The following is a 24,215-nucleotide window of genomic DNA, read 5'->3' on the forward strand; positions in this document are numbered from 1 at the left end:
CGTCCTGGACTGAATCGGACTGCCATCTAGCTAGATCCTTACTTGAAACACTGTGAACGACAGCGGGGACTCTAGTTTTTGGCTACAAACCTGCTGCCTTCTGAAGAGAGACACGACTATTAGACAATCCAGGGGCTACCACAGTCATATTATATGAGGTAGGTAGATAACAGATTCCCACTTAGAGCCTTGTCTTAATGTTGAACCAAGATTTCCAAGAAAAAGCCTAAGAAAAATAGCTCTTCTGGGCCAATGGTTTCCAAAACTACAAGAGAATTTGGCTTCTCCCCTTTTCCTCCTTTGTCTTCGCTATTAACACGAGTCGCTCAACTCCAGGCCCAACCCTGACTGGGAATCAAACTGAGCCCCGACACTTCCTTGAATCTCAGCTGTGAGTACGGTGTGTGTAGAAGCTAGGATGTGAAAAGTCAATTTCTCAGGATTTCCCACAAAGTGACAAGGGGGTTCGAAGAACGAATCTGTCCACTGGAACAGCCAAAGAGGCACCTCTGGGTGGTTCTGTGAGTCTACGGACAAATTGCCCTTCATTCAGGATGCATCTGTTTTGGCGATTCTATCTGAACTGCTACCGAAAAGACCGAATTGATGTATTTCACGCGTTTTAGGATCTTGGCAAACGGCCGAGACGCCTTCCATCATACACTTACGGAACCGTAATCCTTTAAAAAAATCTTAAGACCCAGTAACTCTTTTGCATCTACTGAGGTGGACGCCTACCCCTTTATGGCTGTTCACAGCCTCTAAGCCAAGGGCCAAATGAAGCCCAAATTAAGTAGGAGTGATGACCAGGCACTGCTGGATAACTGGCACGTGCGAAGCGGCGCGGCCCTAGTGGGAGTCAGTGGCGCTCGGTTCTAATCCCGGCTCTGCCACTGGCCTGCTGTGTGATTTGGGGCAAATCAGTGAATCAATCAATCCGCGGTATTCGAGCGCTCACGTGTGCAGAGCACTGTACCGAGCACTGGAAGGGTACGATATAACAGAGTTGATAGACACGTTCCCTACCCATCCCGAGCTTACTCCTCATCTATAAATCGGGGATTCGATATCCGTCGTCCCTCCTACTTAGCCTGTGAGTCCCATGTGGGACGGCGGCCGCGTCTGGCCCGATTATCTTGAATCTACTACAGTGCTCGGCACATAGTGGGCGCTTAACAAATCACATAACTATTGGCGGGTGAAAAAATATACAAGCATCAAAGGCACTTAACCCAGTTTGCAGACAGGGCAGAGCCGCATAGATTAATACTTAATCCTATTTCTATCCCCCCACCCTGCCACTTAGTTCCCCCAAACCCAAACGAACTTTTTTTTTAAAAAAGCCCCCAAAACTACCTTCCCCCAGAATTAGCTCATCGCACAACTGAGGAAACAACAGAAACGACTGCTTAAAAAAGACGGGAAAACATTTCTTTTGAGAAAACGTTCGAGCTGGTCAAATTATTCCACAGGGGAACAATTACTAATTGGATTCTGAGGAGTGCTTAGGTATTTCAGTTTAATAGACTTGTACAAGAGAGTGTTTTGCGAGAACGTCACTATCCCTCACAAATGGATCACTAGAATTTTGTGCGCTGGGTTCTAAAACCCCAGCATTCCACCACACGTCAAATGGGTTAAAAAACAGAGCGGTTTATTTGCAATTGCACCTATTGTCATTAAATTTGAAATTCAAGGTGGCTGGTTTCTTAAAATAGTTGCCCCCCCCCCCCCCGCCCCGCCCGCCCCCATCGCTTTAGAAGCTATCGACTCTCTCCACGTGTGTCAACCGTGATACAGCAGCCACCAAGCAGGTTTCTCGACCTATTCGATAGACGTCTGGGGCAACGCGTAGGGATACAGATAACTGGCTCCTCAAAGAGTCAGGATACAACTTTTAGTGTATAAAAGGAGAAAACATTTCAATTAGTAAAAAATATTCTAATATACAAACAGCATTCAAAAAAATTCATTTGTGAAAGAATGCAGAATAATCACCAAGTTTCATACTCGTCCCCATCCCCAGATTATTCGGAAATAAAACTCTACAATTTTACCCAAGAGAAATGCCGGTTATCCAAAATAGAGCCATCGCTAAATTTTTCCCCGCCCCCGCCCCCCCCAGGTTTAAACTTTGTAAAATGACCATTTTTGACATCAGTAGAAAGAAATTGAAGCATACAAGGAATAAACTAGAGTTTCTTTTTATATCAAAATGTACTCTCGAAAATGTGTTTGGCACAGTGCTAAATCATATATTGTTAATTCTAAATATTGCAGGATACAATAAAACCCTGGAGTTATTGGTGTTCACGCCCTTGGAAGGGGTGAAAAGCAGAGATACCAATTATTCAGCGTCAGCCTATACAAACTGTATAAACAATAGTTTATGTCTTGCTTGGAAAACCACCGAAATAGTCCATTTTACAGAAGAGACTGCAAAATAATATAAATGGGTTTAAACAGATCTTTACAATAAGAAATTCAAATGGAAACAGACAAGTAACAAAGAGAAGTAAAAAAATTTATTGCAGTATTCATTCCCCCAGATAGCCTGGGGATCCCTTTTCTTGTATTATTTCAGGGTGACCTAATACATCAAAATCTACATTTACAAAAACTCCTCCTGCAGGTAGGTCAGAGATACTGCATGCTTTTTTTTTTGTTTTGTTTTCTTTTTCAACAGAATAAATTATATTTCCAGGAGATTCTGCCATTTTACAGCCTGGAAAAGACAATGCCTTCCTGGAAACTGGGCTAAGCTAAAGAAAGCCATCCGCTGCTAGGTTAAACTCCAAGAACACTTTATTAAGAACATTAACAGACTAATTTCCAACATTCACTTGTTTATTTTTTTTTTTTAAACAGAAAGGTTTTTTTTCAAGATATAAACAATTTTTGTTAAACTATAATACAGTGGGAGTAGAAATGAACTGAGAAGTTTCTGCTGCACAACAGCGAAGGAAGCTCCCACGAAAACGTTTACCAAACATTTCCTCCTTTTCTCCCGCGCCCCAGGTTCCATTCTTACTCTTCAGAAAAAAAAACCGATTTTTGAGTTTTGCCAGCATGTTGACGTTGCCGGTTTTTCTGGTTTTTTTTTTTGTTTTCCTTTTTGTGTGTGTGTGTGTGTGTGTGTGTGTGCGTGTGTGTGTTTTGTTTTTGTTTTTTTGTATTTTCCCAATTCCTGTCAATTTGGCTGCACGTACAAATTCATTAGCTGGAAGTCCCATCCTTGGCGGCGTACAGCGATCGCAAAGTCTGAACGACTTTATTAGTCAGTTTATTAGCACTCGTTAGAGCAATCTTTTTGTAAATAACGTCTGCCTCTTTAACAGTGTCTACCCAAGGCACCAGTTTGCGCCCGTCACGACGCTTAGCCTCAGTCCAGGAGCCACTGTAGGAGCCCGCCATCCACTGGACACTGAAGCCGTGGCTGGTTTTCTGCACTACTCTTGCAATTTGCGGTCGGTCTTTGTACTTTGGACAGCAAAGAGCGATGACATCCATGACATCAACACTTTCATTCATCTGTGCTGCCAACTCCGTAGAGTCTGAATTTCGTTTTGACCTTCTCAATGACTAAAACATTGGGGGGGAAAAAAGACCAAGTGTTACACAAAAGAACTTTAGTGAAATTATTGCTTTTATTGCTTTTAATCCCTTGACGCCGGGAGTTGGGATTTCCCGGCACACTTCCATTGCCGGCAATGAGACGCACCGTGACCGCCAGCGCCAAGGGGTTAACGTATCCTTGTAAAACCACATACTCTTAATTTGTACCCGTGTCTTTTACTCTTATTGATATATAAAATTATATATACACACGAACCATAAAGCTACATAAAAACTTGGCAACAATAAAAAGGATAACACACACACACAATACATTCCAAAGGAAAATTAATAACCCTTTATATGGGATAAATCTCATTTTCGGGGTTGGTTTTTTATTGTCTTTTCTGTTAAGCTTTCTACAAAAGATGTATAAACGGTTAAGTAGAGAATCTCTATCTACAAAATGCTTTCTCTCGTGTGGATTACATTACTCGTTGTACATTGAATAGAATAGACTGACAGGTGTAAGCACATAAAAATCATTTTACGTAATACGCTGCGAAATACGTTGACTCCTCCTCCGCCTCACCCCTGAAGTGCCTCCTCCTCTATCCTCCCCATCACTTTCATCATCCTCTGTCTCAGCTGCGTTATTTTTAGGGCTGCCTCCTCCAAGCAGCGAGGTAATTGCTTTGTTCCGGGCGTTTGTGCTAGCAGATACCTCCCCTTCTTCTTCTTCTTCGTCGGGATCCAGATGTTCCATGAGGAGTTTGAACTACAGAGAGAGACAGCCGATCAGCGGTCGCTTCGTCACGGGCCACGCGGACGGTGCCTTTCCGAGCCCGCGGGAGGCCGTGGAACGAGGCTCTCTCCTTCCACGGGCCCCCGGCAGGGGTCCGTTAGAGCGCACCCGTCACCGCCAAGTAGGGTGACTGGACGACCGACCGATTCAAAATACGCTCGGTAAGACTACCGCCCCTCGCCCTCTTGACAAACAGATCAATTTAGGGTATTCGGTAGGCGTTCACTAGGTGCCAGGCACTGGACCGATCGCTGGGGTAGACAGGAGATAATCAGGTCGGACGCAGTCCGCGTCCCACGTGGGGCTCACGGTTTTGAGCCCCATTGTACAGGTGAGGTAACTGAGGCTCAGAGAAGTGAAGCGGCTTGCCCAAGGTCACACGGCAGACAGCTGCAGAGCCGGAATTAGAACCGGGGTCCTTCTGACTCCTAGGCCCGGGCTCTGGCCGGTAGGCCACGCCGCTCCTGCTGAGTGAGAAAAACTGACAGCGCGTGGGCCAGCTCCGATGGGGGCGGCGACTATCCCCACGGTCTCCGGGTTGGGGGAGACCCCATGGTCTGCCCCCCATGGAACCAGACACGCGAGACCATGTGCGAAGAGCACGCTCGAAGATGGGCAGCATAGCGTAGGGCAAGGCAGAAAAGCTTCGGGGCCTAGTGGAAAGAGTCCGAGCCTGGGAGTCTGAGGACCTGGGTTCCAATCTTGGCTCTAACACTTGCCGGCTCGGTGTCTCTGCACGTCTCTTAACTTTTCTGGGCCTCTGTTTCCTCATCTATAAAATAGGGATTCAGTATCTGTCCTCCCTCTCCCTTAAGATGTGACCGCCCTGTGGGAGAGGGATTGGGTCCGGCCTCGTTCTTTTGCACCTATCCCAGTGCCTAGTACAAGGATTGATGCATAGTAAGTGCTTAAATACCACTATTATCGTGCAATGTTCAGAGCAGCCCCCCCCCCCCCCCCGCTACTTTGAATATTCAGAAACCTACTTTCAATGGTTAGTCCCCCATAATTTGTTTTGGTAAGAAACTATACTTTAAAAACCACTGCCCTAACGTCCACTGAAAATACTCGCCCGGTGGTATAACTGAAAACTAAATTTGCTCAGTTTTCACTCTAAGTATTTGTCGCTTCAGTACAGATCGGTTCAAATTAAATACGAAGTTTCCACTGGAAAAAAAAAGTCCTCTATGAAACAGTGTATGGTTTTAAGGGATTTTCTTTTTGGTTAGATAAATGCTCCCTGTACTCAGAAGGTGCTCAAAAAAAACACCATTACCACTGCCAAGGAGCATTTTCTAAGTCTAGAAGAAAGCAAGAACAAAGGAGTAGGAGACAATCAAGCTAAAAATTAGAGACAGAGAGAGAGAGAGAGTAGTGTATAGGTGTAAATGAAACTGATCTCCAAAGTGATCACCAATTCACACTTTGGTAATAGAGAAATCGTTTTTAGTAGGGTTCATGTCATCAGAGCTTAGAACCCAAACTATGGTGAGAGTGTGACTTCATCAGATACCACCCAGATGTCTTATTTCTGTAAAAATAAGTTGGAGGTTCCCCTGCAGGTGAACAGGCGTGTCCTGCAGGTGGCCAAAGTGTTGGCGAGCACAGCTCCATCTCTGTGTGATCACAATGTGGAGTGGATCACCGGTAGTGGCTTCCCCTGTTCAGTTCTGCCCTCCTTTCTGCCCCACTGTGCAACATGGATAGGCTCTCACTGCCCCCTCTGAAACTGAAGATGCACACACACGCGCGCCTATACCAAAAATAAAAAAAATCGTTCAAAGGAAAGGATTTGGGGGGGGGGGGGCGTTCATTACTCACATCTAGATACTGTTTTACTATACTCCTCTTCACATCTTCAGTGATTCTGGAATTAGCCATATCACTTCGCAGGAAGTCCAGAGTCTGTTTTGGATGGAAATGAATTCCCGTCTTCCTGTTTATCGCTTTATCGTATACTTTTGCAGATTCAGAGGGAGAATATTTCTGAATTTTACTGTTCAGGGAAAACAAACAGAAGAGCAAACATTTAATTTTTAAAACTTTTTAACATTTCAGGAAATCTTCACCCACCGATCCATTTATCTGAATATGCGAATATCAATAAAGGAGATTTAACCATATATTACCGTACAGATTTCACTTTTGGAACTCCACCCTGTAGTTGACGAGGCACAAATATTTAAGTACAGTAGCCCAGAGGGGAGGTCATAAGTCACGATACCACAGTAGAGGGCAAAAAGGGCAAAGGTCATAGAAAGTGCCAATATAGAAATATACTTGAGGCCTTCCTGAAATCTGCAAACTGGGAAAAGGGTTACGATATGCCCAAACACAAAATATTGGCATAAAGATAGGAGGCATCAGTCATTTTCAATTTAAGGTTGTACTCTTTTGAATTTAAATAACTTTGAAAAGCAGCAGGGGAAATTTCGGGAATAAGTAGGTGGTGATGCGTCGAGGAAACATTTCTCCGCTTGCACAGACCTCAAGTTCTTCTAGGATCCGAATATTATTTGCAAATAATTAACTGAAATACCGCGGCCAAGCTCTAACCACAATATATACTACCCTGGGGTCTCTCCCCCAAAGATTTCCAGATATGTTCCAAAGAAGCACAAAAGACAAAAGAAACCCCCCGATCCTGTTCAAACGGCCATATAAGGTTTGAAGTAGGAGTCGCTGGATGAAGGAAAAACAAGTCAAGAGGAAGAAGGTAAAGCGTTTTGGAAAAGAACAAAGATGACGCCAAAGTCCCTTTTGGGGTCACAGAAACTGCCAAACAGAAAACTCAGCTTAAGAAACGGGAGCCTGCTCTGATGCCCGACAAAGGTGACACCAACCAAAAAAACATCTTGTAACCCGGAAAAATGAAAACACCCGGAATGTGTCCAATGGCATATCTGGTTAAGGTTCACCTGCAGGGCTCTGCACCCGAATTCACAGTTCAAAGGAATGGAGGCCATTAAGGGAGGGTGAGGGAGTGGGAGGGATGTCACTTTGGAAAAACATTTCTACTCAGGGCCATCGTATGACGAAAACAAGCATGCAGCCGATCCATGGCAAAGGGAAAGCCCGAGTGAAACGAACAGCTTTAAGAGCCGATGAAGCCGATGATCCAGCAGCTAAGTAAAAGGGGAAAAATCAGCCGGAGGAAAGAGGCCCATACATTTGCTTCACTCCAACACCTAATGTGTGTGAAACCCAAGGGCCTCTAAGCACCTGTCCACGCCATTAACTCTAGATCTCACATGAGAGGAGCCTGGAATTCATGTAACAAAAAGGAAAGGATATAGGGATTTAGCCGAAATAAGGTCTGGAACAGCTTGGACAATTCTTGGGTTTCGTCCTCCTTCCGGGTCTGATGGTTGGAAATAATTTTAACATGACTCCCAACCAGAGACCTTTGGAGATCCCGGGCATTGGACACATCCTATTCAACACGGAGTATGTGACAACTAAATGAAATCCAACCGCCCATATTCCCTTAAGCCTGTACCCTCGTTTACTCCTTCCTACCTATCAGAGAATCCACAAAGGTTCTTTAAATGTTGCTTTAACATCAGAAGCAATAGAATTCCCTGGGAGACATTTGCAAATTCAATTAAAGGAGTTGAATTGTCTGGCAAGCATTTCATCACAGCATTTATATCGTCTTCTTCTTCAGAATCCGAATCGGCTTCTACACGTTTCCGGGATTTCCGAGGCTTGGAAACCTCTTCCTCACTGTCGTTCTCAGATGCGCTCTCCTCGGCAGGGGAAGGCTTCCTCTCTTTCCTTTTGTCCTTTACCATAGACTGAAAGAGAGACGAGACGGACACCGGTTAAGCGCTAAGAGTTCGGGCAACGAACACTCCAAGATACTCTAGTTCTCTCCCAGGTGATTGAGCATCCTTCTACAGTGGAAGCTCTTGGAGGATAGGGATCATACCTATCAACTCTACTGTATTGTACTCTCCCAACCTCTTCCTACAGGGCTCTGTACCCAGTAAATGTTCCATACACACCACAGCCTGATTGCTTTAAGAGGAATACAAAGCAGCTAAGAGTTTAAGCACACAGAGGGGCTAAGCGAATAAATCCAGGATTTCAACACTCTGTTCATTTGCTGATGGTTTGGAATGGCCTGACCCTAAATACGGTGTTACGTCTAACTTACCTCCTTGAATGACTGCAGTAGGTTACTACCAGAAACCGACAGAGTGATGTCTATATGATGCATTATGAACAGAGGCTCCTCCTGCGTCTGGTAAGGAAAACAGGCAAGATTGTCCGCTATATAGAGGAGCATGTTCACTTCGGTTTTCTGTAGATGGTAAAAAAAAAAAAAGAGAGACAGATTTTTAACCAGCACACAGGGATATTTAACAAATATATCCATTTGGGGAATTGATCTATTAAATTAGTCTTGAATGAAAAAAAAAAGAGACAAAAACCCATAGCCTGCAGTGGTATCTGATGCTTGGAATATTCCACAATGACTAATGGAGAGGGGCAAAACCTCGACCTTCAAACTTGAGAGATTTCCCGATTTTTCTGTTTATGCAGGCAGTCACCGGCAAATGTATCATCTGATTTGGCAATCTCATTACAGCTCTGTAAACTGTGCTTTTGAATGCTTTTAATTTTCAACTGTTTAATCCCTCTGGGCAGTTGGTCAAGAGAACTATTATTTGGTTCTCAAAATCAGGCTATGTTTGTAGTGGTGACATTCTGTGCATGAAACTGGTTGCTGCTCCCAATGGAAGCATTATTATGTGGCAATAATGTCACCAAAGAATAGGTAACTGGCAAACGCTTGAGAAACCAAGTGCCTCTCGGAAAGAGTAATCATCTGGGGCTTTAAAACCAGAAAACAAAGTGGGACTTTCATGTTAAAAAAGCCAAAAAAACCCAAAACCCAAAACCCAACATTAAAAATGATTTTAAAAGTTATTGAGTAAAATATAGGAAAGTGTGTTTAAAGAAAAAAAAAGATTATTTGCAGCATTAAGGGGAAAAACAAAGAGAACTCAAGAAGGATGGTTCAGATGAGCCTTTAAAGTTCAAACAGCATGTCCTGAATCATTGTCTTAAAGGTCTTGAGAGAAAAGGGCTTGAGAAGCAATGTGGCTTTGTGGATAGAGCCCGGGCCTGGGAGTCAGAAGGAGCTGGGTTCTAATCCCGGCTTCGCCACTTGTCTGCTATGTGACTCTGGGCAAGTAACTTCCCTGTGTCTCAGTTCCCTCATCTGTAAAATGGGGACTGTTACTGTGAGCCCCATGTGGGACAGGGATTGTGCCCAACCTTGCATCTGTTCCACTGCTTACTATAGTGCCTGGCACAAAGTAAGCGCTTAACAAATACCATTAAAAAAAATACAAAAAACTTTACTGGATTTGGAATTGGCATTGTCAGTTTTGCTAAAATTAAACCCTCCAGTTGAAGAACCCTGGTATTTCCAGCTAAGGCCCAGGAAAAACAGATGCTTGCATGGTTTTTATTTTATTGCTTTCTATATGAAAAACACAGAAACTGCTTGATGGTCCTCGTCTATGGAATCAAAAAAACCTTGGTAATGGTGGAGGAAACAGCCAACTTTCTGCTGCTTCTTGGTTTGTGCTATTGCCCACACTGAATACGCAGCGTAAAAAAAGCATCTGTCAGAGTGATTCCCAAATCCTAAGGAAAATGTTGGGAAGTCTCTTAGCTAGTGTGGATGTGGCCTTTAGGTAAGCTGCAAAGAATCTAAAGTGCTTTCTTTCCTAATGACCCACCAGTGCAACACTCCAAAGACTGCATACAAATTTGTATTCTTGACCAAGAACTCCAAGCCCCAAAACAGCATCTTGAAAACCAATCATCCAAACCTCTCTTCAGTTTTCCCCCCACTCTATTTAATTTGGCAGGATCGCTGCCTAACCTTTTCTTTTTCATTTATTGTAAGCTTTTGCCAGAGTTGCCCAACATTTATACATCCGCAGTCTGCATAAACCTAAAAGGGTTGTGTCCTCGGTGCCCATAAAAAACATTTCAAAGTTAGTACTTATGGGTGTTGGCCAGACCCAGGTAGTGGCAGGAAGAATCCTATCTGTTCTGCACTGCTGTCCTGTGGCTTGGCCGCGGACAACCCTGCCGCCACGGTAGCTGGGGCAAGCCTCTACACTGTAAGCTCACTGTGGGCAAGGAACATGCCTGCCAACCTGTTGTACTGTACTCCTCCAAGCACTTAGTACAGTGCTCTGTACACAGTAAGCAGTCAATAAATACCATTTATGACAGTGATGAAAAATGAACAACCATTTCCCAGAAACTCAATCAGAAACTTCCCACTATTGGTTTTAAGGCACTCAAACTCTCTCTTTCTCCCCGTCTCTGCCCCTTTCTGAGTCAACACCAACCTACTTATGTGCCTCCATGTCCTCTCTCTTGCTGTTGACCCCTTGCTCCTGCCCTCCCTTCTTCCTGGAACTCTTTCCCTGCTTCATATCTGACAGACCAGAGCTTTCCACATTTGCAAAACCCTTCTACAATCAGACCTCCTCCCAGGAAGCCTTCCCTGACTAACCTATCTCCTCACCCTATTCTTCCTCCCTTCTGCATCACACCCTTCTGCGTCACACATCCATTGAAGTCCATCATCCCAAGCACTCTGACACACAACCCTAAACTCTGTTGCTTCCCCTACCTGTAATTTATTTCAGTGCCTGTCTTCCCCTCTAAACTGTATGTTCTTTGAAGGCAGGAATCGTGTCCAACAACCCTACCCTACTCTCCCATGGGCTTAGGGGACACACACTCCCAACAGTCACCGCAGCTATGAAATTCAGGTTGGTCTATTTGAAAGCATCCAGCTTTCACTTATTGGTCTTTCAAAATAGAATTTTGGTTCATGCTTACTGCAGTGTCATCAAAGAGGTTGAGTAAAGAAATCAGAAAAGCCCGTCTGTGTTGGCGATTTCCTCGGATCATGGAGTACAGATGGGAGCAGAGAGCGCTGGACGATTCATCGTGCCTGAAACCCCTTACGGGATCCTTCAAGGATGTGTTGATTGCCTGTTGGACTTGATAGGACATCTTCATGCCGGCCACTGCCTTCATCTGAAATCATACACGGCTCATATTTATCATGGAGATCAAAACAGCACTGTTCAGACAAATGGGGAATACGCATTGACACATGCAATTACCTGGATCTGGTTTCACAGCGGGGAGGGGAAGGGAGGGAGAACTGTAATCTACCGAGAAAAAAATTCTAGCACCAACTTACTGGAGCCTGCATTAAGGGAATGAAAAAAGATGCTTCCTCCCCTACCAGATATCATTCATGAAAAGACACTGTGAGGCTTATACTTCCTGGTGTTATGAAGCCAAGGGAGAACCGGTGTGGTTTTGAAGAGGCAAAGATGGCTCAGGGTTAAGACCCTGAGTGGCTACCAGGAATAATTTAGTCCCGGAGAATCAGAGCAATTTCTACTCATCTATTAGAACACATTCATGTCATCAATGTGTCGGACCAGTGATCCATTCGGTCCAGGGTTGAGTCTCTGGCAGTAGCATCAGGGTAGAGACACAGGGTTCTGATCCACCCCTGCAATCTCCTCCTGCCGACCGCTGTAAGCGGGGGACTATTCAATATCCGTAATGTTTTCCTCTACACCTAGATCCTTCCCTCTACTAACTCATTCTTGACAGATGACAGCAGAGAGAAATGTATTCAAACCTCTTTTGAACCTCACATTTTCAGTCCACTGTTTACCTCTGGCTGTGTGAGGAAATGCTTCCTTTGATTTTGTTTGGACCCTATCAAGGATGCCTGCTAGTACTGTTGTTGTCAGAATCCGCCTATCGCTGCTGGAAGGGCCCCTGAATCTGATACTTTGAAGCAGAACATGACATCTCTTGTCCGGTTCCTCTGCCTAAATATCGGCATTTTCACAATCTGATAGCTAATCAATATTTTTCTAAATGACTACTCCCTGTAACGTTATGTTTTCCTATGCTCTATTGACCGCCCTACAATTTCTGTAAAATCTGATGAGGACGTAAGGAGTCGCTGATGTATTCATGAAACACTTCAAATGCCTTTCAAAACCACTTTGACAGTCAAGTTCTTGGAGGCAAGGACATGATGGTGGTGTTAAGCGCTCACTATGTGTCAAGCACTATCCCAACTGCTGGGGTGGAGACCAGTTAATCAGGTCAGATGCAGTTCCAGTCCCACATGGGGCTCCCAGTCTACATAGGAACCCCTGTTTCACAAATGAGGAAACGGAGGCACAGATGTCAAATGACTTGCCCAAGGTGACACAGCAGACAAGAGGTGGAACACAAGTGTGTTTTCATCACACAGCTCTTCAGTCCACTTCTTCCAAATGTAACCACCACAACTCAAAATAAAAGAGTAGCAGAAACCCATGGGTGACAGAATAACGATTCTCAGGATTGCAAAATGACCAGGAGTTGTATTCTCAAGTGTGAGGCTTGTTATGCTTGAGTGCTCTATTACCTCTGTGTACAATAAACTGCTGACAAATTGATCTTAGTACATTATTCTTTGGAAGGTATCACAATGTGATTTCAGGTGGGGAGAAACAGAAGGCATTCCACATTAGCTTCCTGGTCATTTGGTAAAGAAAAATGCTGTTCTGTGCTACTAAGCCCCAAATGCGACAGAAAAAAACAACAACATTCAAATCTAGCTACCTAATTTTCTTCTCACGGGTGGTGTCAAAGAGCTTCCTGTGCCTAAATTCTTACTATCTTTAATGAAAAACGGCCACAGTTTTCCTTCAGGTAGTAATAGTATTTTAAAAACATTCCAAAATGTAAATATTATAGTATTCCAAGAGTGCTTTGGTACTGTTGTTGGAAACAACAGAGCTAGATGGATCGTCTGTCTGAGGACTATCACTACTAAGAGAAAAACGCTTGGTACACAGTTTCACCGGGAAATAATCTCACCTTCCACATTTCTCCCCTGGGAGCTAGTTACACTTCAAGTTAACTCAATATTTCCCAGTTATTACACATCTTCTCACGCGGAGGAAGAATTAATTGCCTTCACTAGTTGATTCACTTCCCATAGGTACTTACACACGACTAAGTAGTAGAGGGTCAAACGTATCTTGGCAACACCCATAGAAAACAAACGTTACAGGAGGGGCATTTTCCTCTTTTTAAAATTCTGGACTGGCGACTTAACTTGAAAGATAGCAAAGAAACAGATATCTGTTTAAATAAGAACTACCCAATAACATCAGTACATACATGAATGAATCCAGCATATTTCTTGTCGATTTCCACAAGCTGCTGATCGGCTTTGTTTCGCATAGCAGGCTCCGGGTCTGTGCCCATAGCGATTAAATATGGCACACACTAGGAGAGATAACATACAAAAAGGTGGAGTTATCACATCTAGGAAAACTACATACTTATGCAAACTGGTAAGGCTATATCATACCTCTTTAAACATTTATGCAATTAAGAATCAAGGTAGTCTGGACATGAAAGACTGTTACCAAAGAGAGGGAATAGAAGAGACAAAAATACTAAACACCCAGACCTGAACTGAACTGCAATACTGTTTCACCAAAATTTTGAATAAGAACTTCAGTTAGGCAATTGGGTCTTATGGGTGCTTCCGGATAAATATAAATATACATATGTGCTATCTTCTAAAGAAAAAAACTGAAAAACATCAGGGAGATTCAGGAACAAAAAGTAAAAAAAAAATAAATGGAATATTGTAGATTCGGGCAAATTCTCAACAAGGCGCATCACTCAATACACCCTGAAAGATCCTGAGGAAGATATAACTGAAGAACAAAAATACTCGAGAAGGCAAATTCACAACTCTGCTACTCCTAAACTTTCAACTTAGCTTCCAAACTTTTAAATATCTCTATGAGCAATCGTGACTGTAAACAGAAAAAAATGTGCCTAAACGTTCAACAGCAGATATAAAAAATATTGGTTTTTGAAGATCACTATTACCAGTCCCAACATATACTGGACAAAGAGTTGACATCAGTGAGATTTTTGTCCTTATCAGAGGCTGAAACAACAGGCCAAGTTATTAATTCAGTAGACTGAATACAATTTTTGATGATTCTAAAAAGCCTATTAAAAATACCAGATTTTTATTATTATTTTGACAGTTAAATAACAAAACAGATTTCAAACTGAATTTTCCTGCTAAATACTCCATTCTAATGATTCAATGAAATTGTTAGCCACGAACTGTCCTGGGATCTTCCTAAATGTAGGGGTGTAAAGGAACTCTGGGTAAAGGAAGGCAAAGATCGCAAGTGAGAAAAATAGTTATCTGTGGGAGAGTCCGAACTTGACCGAAAGAGACTCCCGGCTTACCTGTACTGGATGAATAAGGCCCTGGTTCAGTGTCAAGGCAATGACATTTAGAGCAAAGTGGCGCACACTCGACTGGGTGTGAAAGAATGCCTCAAGCACCTGTTTGAGGTAAAGCTGCATGATGGAGCTGCTCATCCCTGAGGAAATATCTCCCATTTCTTTTAGGTCTTCTTGTTTGGCTACTTTTTTCCCTACAACAGGGAACAGAGAGGAGATGCTCGTTAAAGACGTGAGCACACACTCATCACTGCTTTCTCCAAAATGACCTCCTGCCACACCATCTTTCTGGCTGTACCCTCTATTTCCATGCTTCGATCTACACTGTACTCTCCTTTTAATAAAATCATAAAGAATATTACCTGAGTCTTTTCTTAAACTAAACGCGGGTAACATACGCTGAAAGCTGGAATGGACTCGACAGGTGATGGGAATTAATTCCCAATACATCGTTCAATCCTCTCGAAATGTATCCTCTTGTTTTTTTATACGCACATACGTACTGACATATAACCCATAGGCCTGATTCTTTCAGTATCCAAAGTCCTCCCTGGTGGGACGTCAGGAGCTTTTGGAATTTGCAGCAGTTTTTTCAGCTTTTCGGGGATGGTTTAATGATCATCACAGTAATTCAGCGAACGGTACCCTAATGGTCCTGAATGAGTTAATCTGGATTCCAAAAGTTCCTAATTCACGCACCCTGGAGATTTGGGTTCCCAAACCCATCAGCACCAAAAGCACGAGGGCTTTTCGGTAATTTTCATCAAAAATGGCGTAATACTAAAGCGGTAAAATGATGCTCTGAAAGTTTTCAATAGTTTCTGACTTACAGTCTCTATCTGCCTGCTGCATACGTGTATCTTCTTCCTGTAGGTACGTCTGGAGATTTTTCAAAACCTGGATTTTCAAGTTTACCGAGCTGTTCTTATCAGAGAGAATGCTGTTATACAGATTCTTCACCTCCTGCTCAAACATTAGACTTGGATGCTGAATAAATGCAAAGCCTAGAAGAAGGGGAAAAACTCTTTGACTTGGCATTTAAAAATATTACTTCAGGAACCAAACGTACTTCAAAGTCAAATGAAAGAATTGGTAAAAGACAAAATGAACACCTCAGTTCAGAGAAATCATATTTTAAATGACTGGAAGAGTATGCAGGTGGCCTTACCTAGAGAAGCATTATGGCAGGCACTTCCTTCACCGTGTATTATAAACAAGAAATTGTATTTCAAAGGAGAATTTCACACAAGAGGAAAACTTGAGGAGGGAGCAGGGCCTAGTGGCTAGGGGAGTGGGTTGGGAGGCAGGAGTCCTGGGTTCTATTCCTGGCTCCTCCACTGACTTGGAGTGTAACCTTGCGTGAGTCACTTAATCTCTCTGTGCCTCAATTTCTCCATCTGTAAAATGGGGACAGTCATATTTACCACCCACCTACCTCAAAGGGGTGCTTTTAGGGTTCAAGAAGAAACGTTTGCAAAATCGTTCAGATCCCTAGGTAGAAAGCACTACATAAAATTTTAAAAAGCATGTGTTGAAATACACAATTATCAGCTTGAAAAAACAGAATGTTCATTATTTTCTACAAATGCTCTACAACACAGATGCAACTACAATCTGAAGCATAAAATGAATGCTACCTTGGAGTCCTCTCTCACTACATTACTTTGTATTATGCAGACAAATCACCAAATTCACGACTTCCATTCTTCATTCAAAAGCATTTACTAAATGCCTACTGATAGCCCGGACACTGTACTAGGTGCTTGGGAGAATATGAGAGGAGGAAGACCCGGTCTCTACCCTTGAGGAACTAACAATATAATGGCTGAATTCTTCTAGCGAAAATATCAGTGCTGCTATCTTTTATGCTTACATAGTGGTCTCAGTCATGCCTCTAAAGTGCCTCACAAACGGTTGCGATTTGGCCAGCCACTGGGTAGGTTTATAATATTGAAACTAAGGCGAGGGAGACCTTGGGCAACTAGCTCTTGGTCACACAGCACTTTGGTGGCCCAAACTGATACTATGGCCTCCTGCCTGCTCGACCACAGCTCTGCTTCTTAAGTTAGGCTACTTCCTTATAACTGAAAAACTGCTTTAAGAGTTAAGGTGTTTGGCTCAGAGGTACAAGGTGAATGACTATAACCTTGCCATTGAAATCCCATTAGAAAAGAAAAACTTATTGCAGGCCCACATTTAAATGGACTACACAGGCCCCAAGTCACTACTGAACTTTTCACATCGACCAAAGTCAAACCACTGTGGGATGGAAAGGTGGTAGAGAAGAGACAGGGTGGGGGGTAGCTTTAATAACATGAACCTTCAATTCGGCCACAAATAATCTGGTGCCCATGTTGGGAGGGTAAGTTTGTGTTCATTATCTTTTATTTTTTTTAAATGATATTTTTGTTAAGCAGTTACTATGTGCCAGGCACTCTATTGAGCGCTGGGAAAAATACACATTAATCATGTTGGAAACAGTCCACATCCCAGATGGGGCTCACAGTCTTATTCCCCATTTTACAGATGATGGAACTGAGGCATAGAGAAGTAACTTGCCCAACATTACACAGCAGACAAGTGGCAGACCCGGGATTAGAACCCAGGTCCTTCAGACCCCCCGGGGTCTGTACTCTATCCACTAGGCCATGCTGCTTCTCATGACCGCCCCATACTGTTTATAAGGGTGGAATGTAAAAAGCCAATTTGTAGTCATTTGCATATTTTTTATTTCTGTAACAATATAAATATATGTGTATATATAACTATAGCCTCTGATTTCTTTCACCCTACCTGGACATTCTCCCAAAGCCCATGTGCAATTGGAATTTCACAGATGAGTGAAGTACCTGGAAGGATGGTGGTTAAACTTTCTCCTTCTTCACCTATGCCAGACCACCACTCTCTCCAACCTCAAAGTCTTATTAATGTCACATTTCTTCCAAGCGGCCTTCTCAGAATGCATCCTCTTTTCCCCGACTCCCTCTCCTCTCTGCATCATCTACGTACCTGGACCTGTGACCTCTGGTCATTTGATATTCACTCAACCCTCAACCCCACAGCACTAATGTACCTAGCTTTAAACTATATATTAGAAATTATTTCTATTAATGTTTGCCTCCCCCTCTTGACTGTAAACTCATTGCAGGCAGAGAATGTGTCTACCAACTCTGTTGTATTATACTCTCCCGAGCGCTTAGTACAGTGCTCTACACACAGTGAGCACTCCATAAACACGATAGATGATGATGATGATGATAAAGGTGGTTAAGGCTAAAGGAATTCCAATATGCTAAAATGTCTTCATTCAGATCCTTTATCCCCAAACTGGGTGCTTTTCTCCACTTCCAGTCCCACATATTCATATATTTAGGACCACTTATACAGTATTAATAGACCTGATGTAGTACACGAGTATGATGTTATGACATAATTCCCACTGTATGTTCCAAGCCCTTGCAGTGAAAACTGTGATTGGCCTATATTTTCAGTGAACTCCAGAAGAGGATGGTACCTTGGTGAACTGTCTGGGTTGCCAACTGATCTGGGTTTTCCTGGACAGTTTTCAAGGTTGATTCTCTGGGCTGAGCTGGTGTTTCCTGACTCGCCTCCAGTTAAATGGCCCGGTGGTGCTACCTGGTGTTCATAACTCCCATATAAACAAACCCCTTTGAAAACATGAAAGCCCACACATCTTCTCCTGGCAATGAAACCTTTGCAGCAGCCCAGGAATGTGTCTTTATAAACTCACATTACCTACCTTCCCACCCAACTCTTTTCTCTATGATGACGATGGATTTGGAGACTAAATTTTCTCCACAACATACCTGAGAGGTAGGCAAGAGGTAGGCATTATAACCCCACGTTTTACAGATGAGGGAACTGAGGTACAGAGAAATTAAGTGAATTGCTCAAGGCCATCCAGGAAGTCATTGGCAGAGCTGGGAATAGGACCCAGGAGTTCTAACACCCAGTCCAGTTTTCTATACACCAGACCATGCTGCCATCTGCACATTCAAAAACTGCACATGGCGATTTAAAGCTTTAAATAATTCAAGAAATTATTCACCCAAAATAACGGACAGATCCAGTAACAACATTAACAAAGCAGAAAAAGCAAAGCTATCATTAAATGAAGCATCTCTCTCAAAACAATGCGGTCACTTTAAAAATAAGTCTTACCTAGACCAATAATGGCTTTTGTTTGCACTTCCTCATCTGAATGTTTTGTAAAATACATTAATAATTCAAGTACTTTATCCTTTATGTTAACCTAAGTAGAGGGGAAAAAAGAAGAAGTGTGAGGCAAGTGGCCGGTGTAATTTAGCATATTTTGGGACCACCAACACAAACATCTCATTTGAAACCTTCGCCCAGGATACCGACAAGTAAACTTCACGGTATACAAAACCAGTCTTAGCCACAACACGGTAGATTTTCATCTGTGTCAATACAAATGTTTGGAATCTATTTTACACCTGGCTCACTCTCATTAAGAGTGAGATTTCTTTTCCTATGGGTTGGTTTAAGCAGATAAACGGTAAATATTTTACCTTACTGTTGCCTTTAAAGTCCTCCTGGTCAAAATCAAAATGTCGACAGAGTGCTCCTACAGTGAAAAGAGATCTAAGAAGTGCTGGTTTGTTTGCTGTGAGGATGGTGCTGTTTGGATCTTCCTGGTGCTGACTTTTCAATTTTGAAAGGGCACCTACCAAGAGACATGCCACTTAATGGGTACTCTCAAGCCACTACACGGAAATTAACACTAATACCAACCTAAAAGCACGGCCTGATAATTTACTTACCGTAGTATCTATTGAAACAGGCCCACACAAATTTATAATTTTGGGTGACTTTATTCACAACTGCCCCGAGGCAGCTCACACAATGCTGCACCACCTAAAAGAAGTGGAAAGGGAAATATCAGTCACCACACCAGAGTCAGAGTTCAGAAACGGCAAAGATGAAGGCTGCGTAATTATGAGAACGATCTCTGGCCATCTCTCTTCAGAACCTCAGACGTGGTTTATAAACAGGCCATTTCGCCAAAGTGACATTTGAGAACTACGGTTCCGAAATACGTGAGACAAAAAGAACCCTTACTGTCATGCCGTATTTGATGATGAGTTTCATGAGATCTTCCTCAATAGTGGCCAGAAAGGTCTCACTCGGATGCTCCATCAACGGCACTACCAGTTCTAAGATTTTTGCAACATTGCAGATCACCATGAAATCATTTTGTGTCTGAAAGGACAAAATTAAAAGTTAATGCTTCCTGCCCAACCCATCATCGTATAAAGTTAAGGGACTTCTTATGGCTTAGAAAAAGAAACCATTAAAGGTCTCACGCCCTTCGGCAGGGCATGAAGAATTTCATACCTTAGTCCACTGAGGAGGCAACACTGCAAAAGAGCGCTGCAGCTTATATTTCAAACTCAATTATTATTCTAAAAATCTTCGACATGTATGAGTGAGGGAAATGACATTTTAAAAAGACAAGAGATTTTTGCCTAACCAAACATTTCATAAGCATCCTCAATTACCACTCGGCTTTGCCAAAGGAAAAACAGAAGGCTCCGATGAATAACAAAAAGGTATATTTCTTTTCAACAAAGTGATCTCTTTTCTCTTCCTTGCCGGAGAGCAAGTTAGGCCCTTAGCCTATGTTCCTTAATGGTTGAAAGGAGACTGACTGATTTGTAGCTGACTTACAACTGAGGAGGTACTTAAGGAGGGGAGACTTTTTTTTAACTGCCCCATGATGCTGTCATTCATTCATTCAATCGAACTTATTAAGCACTTACTGGGTGCAGAGCACTGTATTGAGCGCTTGGGAAAGTACAAGACTCCCAACACCCACATATCTAGGAAGCCAATTATCGGTCTTGTAACCAGTCAGTCCTGAGGTGACTCTAAAAAGGGCCTGCAGCCTATCCCAGTGGCTATCGTACAAGAAACAGAGGTAGTGAACCACAAGAGTTATTCAACAATGGTGAGTCAGTTTCTAGATTTTCGAAAGACACAAATGCTAGGGATTTCTGTAAGCCACGAGGGAAATTTACCCGTCTTGAATCTTAGTTTGAGAGTACTCTGAATAAATATATGTGGTCATTTACAAATTAAGCTATTTATTTAAGCCTGGTTTAAACTCCCTTTATTCCTTTTACACCCACTGTCACCTGACCTGTCTTTAGGAAGTAATTCTGATTGAGTTTATTTATATTTTTGTTAATTAGAAGCTGGAATTCGGTAAGACATTCTAGTGTACTCAACAATAAATGCTTCAGACTGTTCAAAATTAAAAGAATACTTCAAAACACAAACACTAATAATTAAATTTTGAATAGGATCTCTCAGATTTGGTGTCGATACTCGAAAGTATATTCTTTAGCTAGAATTTTTAGCCTAAAGAGACTTGGTAGAGTTTCTTTACATGTCAGCTCTCTAACCTAATTATAAAAAATATAAATAACATCTTCAAATGAAAAAAATCCCATTGCATATTTCACTTAGGATGTAGAAGATATATTTCTTTTACTTACACTACATTTAGTGGTAAGGTATGGCTGCATGGTCATGGCATGTTTGACCATTAGCTGGGGTCTGATTTTACTGAATAAGAATAAAGTGGTTATGCATGCTACCAAGCGACCGGAATTCACACCCTTGTTGTCAGAGTCTGAAAAAATAAAATAAAAAAAGAACATGATAAATGAAAACCCTGAAATATCAGTAAAAAACCAAGGAAGATTATTAGAGATCACACAATTTTTTCTAAGAATAGTTCAATCCACTAAAAAAAATAAAATTGACAGGAGTCACGGAGTGAGCACGGCAAAGCGTGGGTAAAAGATGGAAGGTTCTGCACTTAGGGAGCTTGCGGAGGGCTACCGAGAGAGAGGTTTAGAAAAAGGCTGAGTACGAAGGGGATTATGGAGAGGTGTGATCAAGGCTGAAGAAGTGATATTGCTAAATGGGAAATTCCAGTGGAATGGGAAACTGATCAATGGGAAGGAAAGCAGGACTGAGTGAGCGAAACGGAATGTGGAGGGCAGAGTTGTGAGGAGAGGAAGGGGGAAGAGATGAGTCCTGATGAAAACCGTGCTGGTGGGAGGATAGGTTTGGGGGAAGACAGGAGGTGGGAGGGATTTCAATCGGAAGGGAGGTTGCTATTTCCAGGTGGGTTTAGAAATCCAAACAAAGAAGTCACTGACGAACCATTTATGCCGTGTGAGTTTTGGTCAAAGTATTAACCGCAGTCCTTGCTTTTCTGACATGGTAGATTAAGGAAATGAAATCAAGTACTTAAATTTTAATTAGTAATTTAAAACTTGATGCTAACAGATGATGTGGATGCCCCTTCTTACTCTTAGCTCAAGGAAATGACATCCTAAAGAATATAAAATATTGGGTTGCTTTGAGCATTATATTAATTTAAAAATCATAATTCTTCCTGGATAAAAGAATAGTAGTGATAGCATTTATGAAGCGCTTCTGTGTGCAGAGCACTGTACTAAACATTTGGGAGAGTACATAATACAGGGAGTACAGAAACAGAGTTAGTAGACACATTCCCTGCCCACAAGGAATGTACAACCTCGAGGGAGCCAGACATTAACAGATATGTACAGATGATCAAAGATTATTGCTTTGGGGATAAGGTTGGAGTGAAGAAAGGGTACAAATCCAAGTTGAGGCAACCCAGAAGGAAGAGTTCTTTAGACTAATCCAACACCTCAGACACACAATTAATAAATGGGACAATCACCTAGGCATTGCTAATGCCAAACCTAATTTTTATAAACCAAGGAAAGACTTTAAGCCATGGAATTAAAGAAGTCTTTGGGTTTAGTGGGTGCCTGTTACTGAATCAGTGCGACACCTCTGAACAACGAATCCCAGCCAATGTTAATTCCATAAAGTAGAGCCTAAAGTCGTGCCAATACGTAGAGAGTTTTACAAAAATTGCATTCTGATGCAATGAAGATATTTGGATAATGTAATTTAAAAGGCAGGTGGAGTTTTCTTAGGCAAGAGCACTGGCAGGGTGGGGAGTAGGGAGAGAAACAAGTCTACGCTATTTGCAAAAACTCCATTCACCAAGTTACACAAGTGTCATAAAAACACTTAGCTCACCAGCTAGAGATTCTTCATATTTCAAAATGTGCTCCACCAGGTTATCAACAAGCTGCGTACAGGCTTTCTTCACAGGTTTATATGAAGCATCTTCTTCCGATTTCAACAGCTGAATTTGAACGAAACCAATGAGCACAATTATACTTGCAGCAAAAAGACAGTGAACATTTAGAGTTTGTAAAATGGCATAAATGGTTTTTATGGCATAAAAAGCATCAGGCTCACACAGTTTACAATCTCTCCTTCTTCGGAAAGCGAGAAGAAGTGACTCATTTGTAAGGTGTGGAGAGAACAACAGGTCAATTTACCCAAAAGTTTCATCAAGGGAAAGGGTCAGATTGGCAAGAAAGGAAAAACTCGATGGTAGATGAAATTTTTATTGAATGCCTACTAAAATCCACAAAGATGAGGCAGTAATCAATTAATAATCAAGGAAGGATTAAAGTTTAAAAGCACATCTATGCCATTTCCTCCTATTCAAGAGCAGTTCTGGAGTTCGAATCCCAGCTCTGCCACTTGTCGGCTGTGTGACTGTGGGCAAGTCACTTAACTTCTCTGTGCCTCAGTTCCCTCATCTATAAAATGGGGATTAAGACTGTGAGCCCCACGTGGGACAACCTGATCCCCCTATGTCTACCCCAGCGCTTAGAACAGTGCTCGGCACATAGTAAGCGCTTAACAAACACCAACATTATTATTATTATTATTAACTGTTCAACTTTCTCCCGAAGTGCTCTTTGTATGAACTCCATTATAAAAATGTAAATAAGTTCTAACTTGCTTCCTCTGATGCCTGTCACCTAAGCCCCAGGTGAAAGGGGCTTAAGCCAAACCCAAGCCAAAGAGCCAGGCCAGAAGGGTGGACAAGGACACCAGGAGCTCGGTGTTTCAACAGATTTGGTCCTAAATATAAAATTTTTCCCTGGAGAAAGAGGCACCCTGCCCTCATCAATCTTCCTTCACCAGAGAAGCAACAAGATCATAAATTCACATAGACCTGCAGTATGGCTACAGATGGGCTGGGTTACCCTGGCAGAAACATGTTTGGACTAGAGAAGCAGGGCTGCCTAGCAGACAGGGCCCAGGCTGGGGAATTTGAGGACTTGGGTTCTAATCCTGGCTCTGCCAATTGCTTGCTGTGTGGCCTTGGACAAGTCACTTTACTTCTCTGTGCCTCAGTTCCCTCACCTGTCAAATGGTAATTAAATACCCGTTCTCCCTCTTACTTTAGACTGCGGGTCCATGTGGGGACAGGGACTACGTCCAACCTGATTAATCTCTATCTACTCCAGTGCTCAGAACACTGCTTGATGTACAGTGAGAGCATAACAATAATAACAACTCCACACAAAGTTTGGAGCTATCAAACAAT

At 42.5% G+C, this 24,215-nt stretch overlaps 1 protein-coding gene across 5 annotated transcripts in view; it reads right to left on the reverse strand.

Moving 5' to 3' along the window:
- Positions 1-2,188: 2,188 nt before the first annotated feature.
- The window catches only part of NIPBL (NIPBL cohesin loading factor), a 273,195-nt gene continuing 251,168 nt past the window's right edge, over positions 2,189-24,215 (reverse strand). For 2 of the 5 annotated variants that reach the window (XM_029060956.2, XM_029060960.2), the window contains 15 exons: positions 22,844-22,952; positions 21,250-21,386; positions 19,811-19,951; positions 19,513-19,606; positions 19,261-19,415; positions 18,890-18,980; positions 15,538-15,711; positions 14,711-14,901; positions 13,610-13,717; positions 11,240-11,440; positions 8,520-8,666; positions 7,880-8,157; positions 6,182-6,356; positions 4,148-4,333; positions 2,189-3,582 (listed from right to left, as the gene is read on the reverse strand). In XM_029060956.2, the coding sequence (XP_028916789.1) occupies positions 3,217-3,582; positions 4,148-4,333; positions 6,182-6,356; positions 7,880-8,157; positions 8,520-8,666; positions 11,240-11,440; positions 13,610-13,717; positions 14,711-14,901; positions 15,538-15,711; positions 18,890-18,980; positions 19,261-19,415; positions 19,513-19,606; positions 19,811-19,951; positions 21,250-21,386; positions 22,844-22,952 (2,553 nt within the window). In that variant the 3' untranslated portion in view covers positions 2,189-3,216. Of the gene's footprint in view, positions 3,583-4,106; positions 4,334-6,181; positions 6,357-7,879; positions 8,158-8,519; positions 8,667-11,239; positions 11,441-13,609; positions 13,718-14,710; positions 14,902-15,537; positions 15,712-18,889; positions 18,981-19,260; positions 19,416-19,512; positions 19,607-19,810; positions 19,952-21,249; positions 21,387-22,843; positions 22,953-24,215 lie in introns of all 5 variants that reach the window. The other 3 variants (XM_029060958.2, XM_029060959.2, XM_039911533.1) reach the window with 2 other exon arrangements.

This window comes from Ornithorhynchus anatinus, chromosome 3 (assembly GCF_004115215.2).
Source record: "Ornithorhynchus anatinus isolate Pmale09 chromosome 3, mOrnAna1.pri.v4, whole genome shotgun sequence".
Taxonomy (NCBI): domain Eukaryota; kingdom Metazoa; phylum Chordata; class Mammalia; order Monotremata; family Ornithorhynchidae; genus Ornithorhynchus; species Ornithorhynchus anatinus.